The sequence below is a fragment of the Eptesicus fuscus genome, chromosome 23 (genome assembly GCF_027574615.1).
Source record: "Eptesicus fuscus isolate TK198812 chromosome 23, DD_ASM_mEF_20220401, whole genome shotgun sequence".
NCBI classification, from domain to species: Eukaryota; Metazoa; Chordata; class Mammalia; order Chiroptera; family Vespertilionidae; genus Eptesicus; species Eptesicus fuscus.
The window spans coordinates 27,581,755-27,592,837 of NC_072495.1; the positions used below are offsets into that span (position 1 = coordinate 27,581,755).

The 11,083-nt window shown below is 73.0% G+C and overlaps 1 protein-coding gene across 18 annotated transcripts in view; it reads right to left on the reverse strand.

The window, feature by feature from the left end:
• NCOR2 (nuclear receptor corepressor 2) overlaps nucleotides 1-11,083 on the reverse strand; it is a 140,655-nt gene that overhangs the window by 39,880 nt on the left and 89,692 nt on the right. For all 18 annotated transcript variants that reach the window (XM_054712393.1, XM_054712397.1, XM_054712411.1 and 15 more), the window contains 2 exons: nucleotides 11,028-11,083; nucleotides 2,272-2,414 (listed from right to left, as the gene is read on the reverse strand). The exon at nucleotides 11,028-11,083 is cut by the window's right edge and continues 7 nt beyond it. In XM_054712393.1, the coding sequence (XP_054568368.1) occupies nucleotides 2,272-2,414; nucleotides 11,028-11,083 (199 nt within the window). The remainder of the gene's footprint in view (nucleotides 1-2,271; nucleotides 2,415-11,027) is intronic.

Below are 11,083 nucleotides of genomic sequence, written 5' to 3' on the forward strand. Positions count from 1 at the left end.
AGCGGCCACACGGCTGGGGAGCGGCCGCGTCTGGACTTAAACCCGGGCCTCGTGGGCCCGAGTCCCCGCTCCGTGACAGCACGCCAACGATGGATCGTGGGAGGGCTCTGCAGCCAGCGCGCCAGCCCTGCAGGGCACCCCGCCCCGGCGGGCACTCACCCCGAGTCCCGGGGACGAGGGCCCTGACTCCCCCACTTCACGGAGGAGGACACTGAGGCTCCGCGGGGTGGAGCCGCTGCACAAAGTCACACGGGGGCCCAGGCGTCACGCTGGACTTGGCCTCACTACGCCCCCCCGCCCCCCGCCCGCCCGCTGCACCATCCAGCTTCCCGGGGCCCCTGGTCCTTCGGCCCACGCTGTCCAGTTCTGGGGTCTCCCGGGGGTACGGGGGGGGGCGGGGCTGAGGAAACCTGGAGAGTGAGGCCTGGGGCCCGCAGGCTGGCGAGGAGGAAGGAGAAGCTTGTAACCCAATAGGCTGGGCTGGGAGGGGGGAGGGGGAGGGGGAGGGGGAGGGAGGTGGGCGGAGGGAAGAGACAGTGTCGCTGTGCCCGGGTGATGCTCAGAAGCCCCCCAAATCGGAGCTGGTGTATGCAGGGCCCCCCCCCCCGGGACCGCCCCCCCCCAGCCTCCGCCTCCGCCCTCCTGCTGTCTGGGCTCAGCTCCTCTCGGACCCACAGGGTTTCAGCAGGTGTCGGGCCAGGTGCGCGGTGCCCGCCCCGCCCTGAGCGTCCTCCTTCCCCCTGGAAAGGCATCCTGGGAAATCTGGGGCGATGCAGTGCAGCCCCGGCCCCGAGGCCCAAGGGGCCCGGGACCCCCCTGAATAGCAGGTGGGCGTGGCGGGGAACGGGGCGCAGGCAGGAGCTGGCCTCAGCCCTGACCCTAGGGGCACGGACAGTGTCCCCCTCAACACTCGGGGCGGCCGGGACGCGGTGCCCTCAACTTCTGCACATGCTCAACCGGAGTTCAGAGGGCGAGACCCCTCCCCTGGCCCACCTCGCGCTGTGCGGCCTCAGCGGCCCGCGCACCCTCTCTGGGCCGCGCGACAGGCTTCGCGAACTTTAAACCACAACAGGGGGCCCCGTGGGGGTGCGCTGGGGGGAAGAGGGCTGTGTGCCCCCGACGCAGCCTGCCGGCTAAGCGCTTGGGTCCCTGGGTTCAAACCCAAGCCTAGCTGGGCCTCAGTTTCCCCACATCTGAGAACTGACTGCCTGGCACGTGAAGTACGGCCCAAGTGGGGGGAAAGGGGAGATGAGGAGACAGATGGGAAGGGAGGGGGAGGAGGGGGGAGGGAGGGGGAGCGAGCGGGGCCGCCCGGAACGGCCCTCTCTTCCAGGAACAGCTGTGGAGGAAGCGGCCTCTCCTCTCGGGAGAGCATTTACGCTGAGAGGCGCGCCCGCCCTTCTGCGCTCCGGGGGGAGGGAGGGAGGGCCTCGGCCTCCCCTGGGGACGGACCACAGAGGCTGGACCCGGGCGGCTGCTCCCCGACTGTGAAGTCCGATGGGGTGAGGGCGACGGTCCCTGGGGTTCGTCTGCCCCTGGGCCTCCACTCCACTGCAGGACAGCCCCCAAGCCCATGAGTCCGCGGCCTCGGCCCCCAGCCCTCCAGGCCCCCAGCCCCCCAGCCCTCCTGGCCCCCAGCCCTCCAGGCCCCCAGCCCCCCAGGCCCCCAGCCCTCCAGGCCCCCAGCCCTCCAGGCCCCAGCCCCCCAGGCCCCCAGGCCTCCAGCCCCCCAGGCCCCAGCCCCCCAGGCCCCAGCCCTCCAGGCCCCCACCCCCCCAGCCCCCCAGGCCTCCAGCCCCCCAGGCCCCCAGCCCCCCAGGCCCCCAGCCCCCCAGCCCTCCAGGCCCCCAGCCCCCCAGGCCCCCAGCCCCCCAGGCCCCCAGGCCCCCAGCCCCCCAGGCCCCCAGGCCCCCAGGCCCCCAGGCCCCCAGCCCCCCAGGCCCCCAGGCCCCCAGCCCCCCAGGCCCCCAGCCCCCAGCCCCCCAGGCCCCCAGGCCCCCAGCCCCCCAGGCCCCCAGCCCCCCAGCCCTCCAGGCCCCCAGCCCCCCAGCCCTCCTGGCCCCCAGCCCTCCAGGCCCCCAGCCCCCCAGGCCCCCAGCCCTCCAGGCCCCCACCGCTTGGGAGACAGTGCTGGGGTGGAGGCGGGGCCTGCGCGGCGGGCACGCCTGCCTGTCCCATACCCGGGAGGGACGTCTGAGGCCGGATCGACCCTGTGGCGTCCCAGGGTGCCCCTGGGCAGGGACCCCGGGGGAGGGGGGGCGGGGGGCTCACCATCTTCAGCTTGTGCTGCTGCAGGATCTCGTCCAGGTTGTGCCGCTTCTTGTAGTTGAAGTAGAAGTTCTTACACTGGCTCACCGTCTTGGAGCCCACCATGCGGGCGATGGCCGACCAGTTCCGGCCGTGCTCCAGGAGGCCTGCGGGGGGGCGGGCGCGGTGAGGCTGCGGCGGGGCCCACGGAGCCCCCGCCCCGGCCCCAGGCTCCCCGGGGCTGAGACCCCAGCGGGAGGGGGGGGGGAGTTGTGGGGGGACCGGGGAGAGGGAGGGCGCCACGGAGAGGCCTGGGGGGCAGGTGGGTGCCGGCCCCGGTTCTGGGGGCTGAGGGCTGAGGTCCGGGGTGCAGACCCCGCCCGGGCCCCCCTCGCCCGCCTCCCGGCCCGTGACCCGGCGCTGACACGCACTCGCAGCTGCACACGGGGCCCGGGAGACGGCCGGGAGCGGAAGGAGCGTGCGAGCAGGGGTGGGGACGACGGGACGATGAAGTCCAGGTGGGGGTGAGCCGGGGCGAGGAGCCTCTTCACCCCGGTTCGCTGGGGCCCCCCAGGGCTCAAAGGCCCCCAGGATGCGGCCACACTGGGCTGGTCCAGGGGCTGGGAGTGGACGTGTCCCCACATCACAGCCCCCCACCCCCTGTAACCTCACAGCCTCCTGGTGTGGGGAGGAGCCCCCAGAAATGGGCAGGCCTCACCCCAAACCTCCTGCAGCCAGAGCTGTACACCCCCCACTTCTACCCCAACGCCCTGATGGGCTCAGGATAAACAGCCCCCCACACAGCGCCCCGCGCCCCGGATCCAGGGGCAGTGCCCGGAAGCCCGCCCTGGGTCTCAGCCCGCCAGCCCACCGGGCTCGGGGCACACGGGGCTGGCGCACACACGTGTACGCCCGTGTCTCCGGGCAGCAGCACGCCTCGCGAGGAGCAGTGCGGCCGGCCGTTCCCGCGGACGGCATGGCAGGAGGGGGGAGGCGGGAGGCGGACTCCGGGGGCTGTGGGGCAGGATGGGGGGGGTTTGGGGGGGCAGCACCAAGGCTGAGTCACGTTACAGGGAACGCGCTCGCTGGCCGCTGAACGGAAGACTCGCACAGCGACGTCCGAGGCCGCGTCCCCTGAATCGCATTGAGCTGCAGGCAGGGCGGGCTCCGGCCGAACCCCTGCAGGGACGCGGGGCGCAGCCTGCGCTCTGTGCTGGCATTCTGACCGTCTTCCTTCCTCCCCTCCATCCCTCGGCCCCCCCTCCGGCGCCCACTCACACGCGTGCCGGGGCTGCTGCGTCCGAGGCTCTAACCTCTGAGGACAGAGCGGCAGGCGGACGCGGAGGAGCCGGCCCAGGGACCGCAGTTCGCAAAGCCCTTCCAACGCGGGGACGGGGAGCCGGGCATCCTGGCTGCGAGGCCACGGCCCATCCCTGTCCCAGGCCGGGGGCGGGGGGACCGAGGCTGGGGGGCGGGGGGGCCACAGCACCGCACAGGCGCGTGGGGCAGCCCGGGGGTGGCCGGGTGGGCGTGGGAACCGAGGGTCTGCTCCCCCACCTCCGGCCCCGGGGGGGGGGGGGCGCTGGACTGGACTGACAGGCCACCTGCTCCCCTGCGGAGGCCACGGGCCACGTGGCTCAGGGCGCCCCGGGTTCCTCAAGGACAGGGGGGAAGGCGCGGGATCAGATGCAGGCCGGCCCCTGACCTTTCCCTGCGCGGCGCCCGCGGCAGCTGCCGCTGCCACAGAACCTGGCGGGGAGGGCGCGGGGCGCGTTTATTTATACTCCCGGCCGGGGCCAAGCGGCCGGGCAAACACGCGGCCGGAACCCTGGCCTCCCGGACGGATGGTGTCTCCCCTCGGGGCCTCCTGGGGCGGGAGGGGGGGCGGCCCGGCCCTGGGGAGGCTGGCGTTTCGGACCTGGAGGTGGCTGGGAACCCGGCTGGGGTTGGGGAGCGGGGTCCCCCCCCCCGCCGCCTTCCTGAGAGAGAGGAGCTGACCAAGAGCCCGGATGGAGCTGCCCAGGACGCCCTGGGTGGTCCCGGCCGTCCCGCGGCGTCTGGGCCTCAGTTTCCCTGACTGTCCCTTCTGGTTCCTGTTTTTCGAACCCCACGGAGGGTGCCGGGTACAGGGGGCAGCCCTGGGGACCCCACCGCGCCCTGGAGACACCTGCCCGAGACCCCGACGAAGCGCCCGCCGCCACAGCCCCCGCCGACCAGGCCCCCCGAGGCCCCCCACGGCAGGCCTCCCTCTTTTCCTCAGCGCCCTGGCCTGAGCCCCAAAGGCGGGGAGGGGGGATCCCACAGGAACAGAGCTGCCGAGTCCCCGGCTCTGGGCAGTCACGGCACCGGCTGGTCACCGGGCCCGAAGCCCCCCAGCCCCTGCCCCCCGCCCCCGGGGCCACTCACTCACATCCTCTCATCTGCGTCTCCCCCTCGGCCAAGTTTTCCGGAAACATAAGGCTCGGAGGGCGCTCCGGGGAGAGGAGCCGGAGCCGCGGGCTGGGAGGCGGGAGGCTGGGCGGCCGCGGTGCCGGCTCTGGCGTCTGCTGGCTGGCGGCTCAGCCCAGCCTCACATCCTTCTCCTCTAACAGCGCCAGGAGGAGGGAGGGGGAGGAGGTGGGAGGGGGAGGAGGGGAGGGTGGAGGGTGGAGGGAGGGAGGGGGAGGAGGAAGAGGGAAGGAGGAGGAGGGAAGGGGAGGAGGGGAGGAGGAGGGGGGGGGGAAGAGGGAGGAGGGGGAGGGAAGGGGGAGGGAAGGGAGGTGGGAGTCCTTGCGGCCTCCTGGCCCAGGCTCAGCACTGCCACCCGTGACGTGAGGCGGTACCCTGCCCCCCCGCCCCCCCCCCGCGGGCGGCGAGGTGCCCTTCGCGGCGAGGGCACCAGCGGGAAGTTGTCAGCGTGCGCTCGCTGGCCGGTGCCCAGCGCCACCGGGCTCAGTGTCCGCGGCTCGCCTGGGCACCAAGGTGCCGGACGCGGGCGCTCAGCAAGGGGCGCCGGCCTGGAGCCCCCGGGACCCCGAGCCCCCGCTGCGCATGCCAAGTGCCCAGGCCGCGGGCTCCCGCCGCCTCGCTCGCGGCTGCCTGACCCAGCGAGACGCCTCGGGGCTGAATGTGACCTCCAGACGGAGCTCGCGGGAGCGGCGGGCGGGGAGCGGAGCGTGGCAGGAGCCCAGGTTCAGAGGGGGCGGGCCCACTTGGCCCCGCTCCCCCTCCCTCTCCCCATCCGTGCGGTGGCGCGTCAGCGGTAAGAACAGATGAGGGCTCAGAAAAACAGCTCTCCACCCCGCAGGCGGGCGGGCGGGCGGCGGGCGGGAGCAAACAGCCTCTTCCGCCGTCACGGAGGCCCATCCACCTGCGTTCCCCCGCGCCTCCCCGCCCCCCCACACAGCCAGGCCCCCCCTCTGCGGGGACGCGGGGGTCTGGGAGGGCGGAGGGGGCCGGGCTGGGGGCGGGGGCAGAGCTGGTTCAGAGGGGACACCACCGAGCGGAGACCCCCACCCGCAGAGGGCGGGGGGAGGCTGGGCGCCCCCGAAGGGCTCCCTGCCTCGGTCCTCCCTCCCGAGACACCCCACAAGCCGTCGCGGCTCCGTCTGGACACCTGCCAGGGACGCCGGCGGCTCCCGGGGGTTGAAAGTTAACTGAGCTGAACTTTGGAGCGAGATCCAGGTCATGACCGAGTTCTCCAGCTCCGGGTCACTGGCCCGTGCGTCCCTGGAGCCGTCCCTGGAGCCGTCCGTCCGCCGGCCTTCCCATCCTGCCCCTGGGAACCTCAGGGCCACGGGCGCAGGTCTCCCGCGCCCGGCTCCTGGCCTGGGCCCCCAGCCCTCGCCCCGGGGGCGCCGTGCCAGGGCGGGCGGCGGATCCCGGCCCTGTCGGGGATCTAGGACTTCCCTCCTCCGCAGGGAGCTCCGAGCGCGCCCGCGGATGCCAATCGGATGGTGTCACTGCCCGGCCTCGCGTCTCCCGATGACGGTGAGCCCGGAGCTCTGAGCGCTCTGGCATCAAACCCACCGGCCTCGGCGCGGAGCCGGCCCCGCCCGCCCGTCCCGCCGGCTGCCCGCCCGCTCCCAGTTCACTCCCTCAGCCACGGGGGACCTTCTTGCCGGGCCACGTGCCCCAGGACATTTGCACTCGCGTCCTCGGCCCGCACTGCTTTCCCACAGACCCGCCTCGGTTCTCCTCCTCAGCTCGGGGCTCACGGGACGCCTCCTCCGAGAAGCCTTCCCGGACTACGCTCTTCACAGCTGCCCTCCCAGCCCCCGGCGTGGTCTCCGGAGCAACTAACGCTCCCTGGAATGAGCTCCTTCGCTCCACGGCTCCCGGCCGCCCTGTCTGCGCCCACAGCTGCCAGGCTTGCAAGAGGCGCTGCTGGGCAAACGCTCAAAGCGTCAGGGTCTGGGGGCCCCCTGGGCGCCCCGCGGGTATCTCGGTGACCTCTCTGGGCTCCGGAGAGGAGGGGCCGGGGGGCTGGTCCCAGAGGAGGCAGGAGGCACACCCACCCACGGTGGGCAGCCGGCCCCCTGGCTCTGACGGCCCCTGCGGTCTCGATTCCCCGACCCCACTTCTACTTTCTAAGGAAGGGGTTTCGTTCCGAAGACTCGGGGGGCAGGAACTAGGAAGTGAAATTGGCCGCGACAGGAAGTGGGGCCGGCAGAGGTCTGAGTCACGGACGAACGGACGGGGCTGGGAAGGAGGTGAAGGAGCAGGAGGTGGCCGCAGGGGTGCGGCGAGGGGCGTCTGGCGGCCTTGTGGCTCGTGGGAGGCCCGCGGCCCGGCAGACACCCGCTCTGCCCGCCCGCAGAGGGCGCATCGCATGCACCGTCCAGGGACCTGGGACCGACCGTGCCGGCGGGCCCCCCCCTGACGGGTCCCAGCCACAGGGAGCGGGAACCCCCACCCCCCACCCGGGCTCAGAGGCCCTGGGCTGGGCACCTCTCCAGCACCCGTGGGCCCTGCGTCGCCCCCCATGTGCACCCTGGGAATGTCACAGCTCGTTTCTCAGCCCCCGTCCACAGGGCACCCCGCACGCCGGCCCGGCCTCGCTCTCGGCGATTGGGGCTGCAAGCGGCAGATTCGCTGCGAGACGGCTCTTCCCCCCGCGACACACATGACACCACTCGCACATGAAACACGCCCGCACATGACACACGCTTGCACGTGAAACACGCAGGCCTCGCTCACCGCACAGCCTGGGCCTCGGTTTCTCATCGGCAAAGCAGGATTTGTGTGGGCCTGCGTGTCTGCCTCCGGGCACGTGTGCGTGTGTGTGTGTGTGTGTGTGTGCAAACATAAGACACGTGTACAGGTGCCTGTTCACACATGTGGAGCCCCCGCCTCCAGGGTCCCACGGGAGATGAGGTAGTTCACCCGAAGACAAAGCTTTTCCGTTGATTTTTAGAGAGAGCAGACGGGACAGAGGAGGAGGAGGAGGAGAGGGGAGAGAGAGACTCACATCAACTGGGGCTGTGGATCGAACCTGCAACCCAGGGAACATGCCCGTGACGGGGAATCGAACCCGTGACCCTTCGGTCCGCGGGCTGACGCTCTAACCATTGAGCAACACGGCCCAGGGCAAGGTTAGCGTGCAAAGTGCCCCCTCGCCCGTCTCCACCCAAAAGGGGCTGCAGTCCCTGGGCACCAACGTCGGACGACCCTGAGGCCACCCCGACACCTCAACCCTCCATGGGAGGAGCCCTGGGCGGGGGGGAGGGGGGTCCCCGCCGTGGGGGCGGCTCTGCGGCTGGGGGCTCCCACTCCGCCGCCCCGGGGCTCAGACTCTTCGCCGTGAAAACGAGCGGACCAGCCAGCGCGCCCGACCAGGGCCCCGGAACACGAAGCGCCCCCGGGTCCCCTCGCTCCCCGCGGCGGGGCGCGTCCTGCCGCTGGAGCTACGGGGACAGGGCTGGGGTGGCCTGGGCTCCGTCTGGCCCCATGGGGTTTGTCTGGGGCCGGGCAGCCTGGAGCGGGGCCAGCACCAATTCCTGGGCCTGGAACGGTGGGACCCAGGGGCCCCCTGCCCACCGGAGAAGGGGAGCGGGGACGGGGGCGGGGTCAGGGCTCTGCGCCAGGCCAGGCTGCCCTTTCCCAGGGGGCTGAGGGCCCGCCCTCCTGCCCTGGGTGGCGCGGGGCCCGAGGGCAGGCCGCCGGCTCCCTGGGGCCGCCCGGTCGGTTCCTGGGCAGGCGGCTTCTGCACATGCTCAGTGCCCACTGGGCAGGCAGCCCTGACTCCACACACGCAGGGGGCCCAGTGCCCGCCTGCCCCTGGGAGCCCTGCCCCACCGCTCCCCACGCCCTCGGCGGACAGCCAGCCCATCCCGGCGAGGGAAGGCCAGGGTCCTCCCCAGCCCTCGCCCATCTCCCTCCCCCTCGGGTTCCCATGGCCTCCACGCAGCCCCCCTGCGCAGCCACAGGGACGGGCACGTGCGGCTCCCGCTGTGGGGTGCCCGGCCCGGCCCGCAGCCTCCCTGGTTCAGGCCTCCCACCGGCCCCACTCCCACCATGTCGCCAGCGTGCTTGGTCTCCAACCCCAGCTCCACCCCTGCCCAGCTGTGCGGCCCGAGGCAGCTCACACAGCCTCTCTGGGCCTCCGTCCGAGACCCGCGTCTGGAAAGGGGAGCAGGCACGGCACCGGCTCCGTGAGGTCGGTGGGGACAGAGCGACGGAACACGTCCAACGGTGAGCAGCTCCCCGGCGCCCACGGGTCCGGAGACGGCCCGGGAGCGTTCCTTTGTGCTGGGACCTCACGCCCTAGGTGTCCTCCTTCGGGGCCCCCCAAGCCCTGGAGGCTTCCGAGGGCGCTCGGCCAGCTCACACCCCGATGCTGGGCTCCCGGCCTCCGGAGCTGAGAGCGAATGCATTTCCGTTGTCCGAACCCACCCGAGTCTGTGCCTCGTTACGGCGGCCCCCGTCAACAGACGCCGCGGGCGACGCGCCCATTGCACAGATGAGGAGACTGAGGCGCAGGGAGGCAGACCGGGTCTCTGCCTGAGGTCACAGACCTAAAAGGCACAGAGGCTGAGGTCTGGGGACGGGGACCCTGTGCCACTCATCCCTCAAGGCCCGGCTGGTGGGCGACGGTCTGCGGGCGCTCCGGCCAGGCTCGGCGGGCCCCGGGCCCCGGGGACACGGGCGGCTCACGTCCCTGGGCTCCCGGGGGACGGACCAGGGCTGGCTCGGCTCCGGGCGGCCCTGCCCTGCAGAGGGGGAGGCCCTGACGTGAGTGACGGGAAGGAGGACCGTGGGTCCCGTCCGCCTCGGGCACAGCCGGCTCCGGGGGCCTTTTCGGGGTCTCTGAGGGCTGGCTGGGCGGGAGGCACCCCTGCGCGCCGTGGAGGAGGCGCTGAGGCAGCCAGCACCTGCCTCCCCTCCCCCCGCCCCCGCTGCCTGGAACACACGGCCATTAGCAGCCACCCTGGCGGCAACTGCCCGGGCGCTGTAATTGACGGCGGACGGGCGCGCCGGCGCTCACCGCATTATCACAAATGTCACGGCGCGGGCCTGGCGGGACGCACGCTGCCGGCTCCGTGGGCAGGACCAGATGAGCTCACCGCCGCCGAGGGCCCAACCTTGAGCCGCCAGGGCTCACTCCCGCCTCCGAGTGAGTCATCCCGCCGTCCTCCCAGCCCCGCTCTGCCCTTCCCCAGGGAGAGAGAGGGCGGCCGCCAGCTCAGCCCCCTCAAGGCAACGGGGAGGGAGGAGGCAGCGCTGGGGCTGCCGTGACGACAGACGGCGGCGGGAGTGAGAGATAGGAGCAGGGGCGGGGGGGGGGGCGGTCCCCGAACCTGCCTGTGGGGCCCTGACTGCCCCTTGGGGTGGGTCCCGGGGCAACATCTCCACCGACAGCGAGACCCCAGGGATGCACGTGGTTAGAGTCCCACGAGACTACCCGCAGGCTCCCAGCAGCCTCATCACCGTCCCCGCGGGTGGAAACAGCCACGGGTCCGTCAGCGCATGGCTCAGAGCGTGGCCACCACACGTGGAAGACGACGCGGCCACGAGAAGGAACGAGGCGCCAGCACACTGCCCCACGGGGGGAGCCGGGCGCGAAGGGCACGCGGCGTATCGTATGGTTCCACGCAGCTGAGGGCCCAGCGAGGCGGGTCCGGGGGACGGAGGGGTGCAGAGCCGCGGGGGCGTGCGGGCCGGCGGGCCGGGGGGCGGGGGCGGGAGTGACTGCTAACGGGGCGCTCGCTTCTGCGGGGCGGACGGCCGTGCTGGCGGGACCACGGGAACGCAGCGACACGCACGCCGCGGGCAGTAAACACGTCAACGCTCTCCATCCCGTGTGCACGTGGCCGCCGTCCACGCCATGTCAACAAAGCCTCGGGCGCACTCCGTGGCGAGCGAGACCCGCAGAACCACCACCCAGTGGGCGCAGACGCCGGAGAGAAGGACGGCACGGCCCTCGGGGGGTGACAGCTCTCCTGGGCCCCGCCGGCTAGCGCCCCCCCCCCCCCCCCACCCGGGCCCCCAGTGGCCTCTCGAGCCGCTGCACGCAGGGCTGAGCCTGCGGAAGGAGGCGGGGGCTCCTCTGGGTGACGCTCTCATTCCCATTGCACAGATGAGAAGACTGAGGCCCAGGGAGGTGGCCTCCCCTGAGGGGGGAGCTGCAGGGAGGCGCCCGAGAGAACGGCTCCCAGGGGGCGTGGCCAACCTGAGAAAACCCCTAAGCAGAGCCTGTCCCCGGCCCCCCACTGACGGCACCGCAGCCCCCCCCCCCCCCCTCACGGCCCGCGAGTCCCCGTCCTCCCCGCCACGTGACCTTCAGGCCCCGACGCCCTCACCTTTCTTGGCGGTCTCCATCTCCTCCTCGGTCCAGCGGGAGCTCTCGTTCATCTCC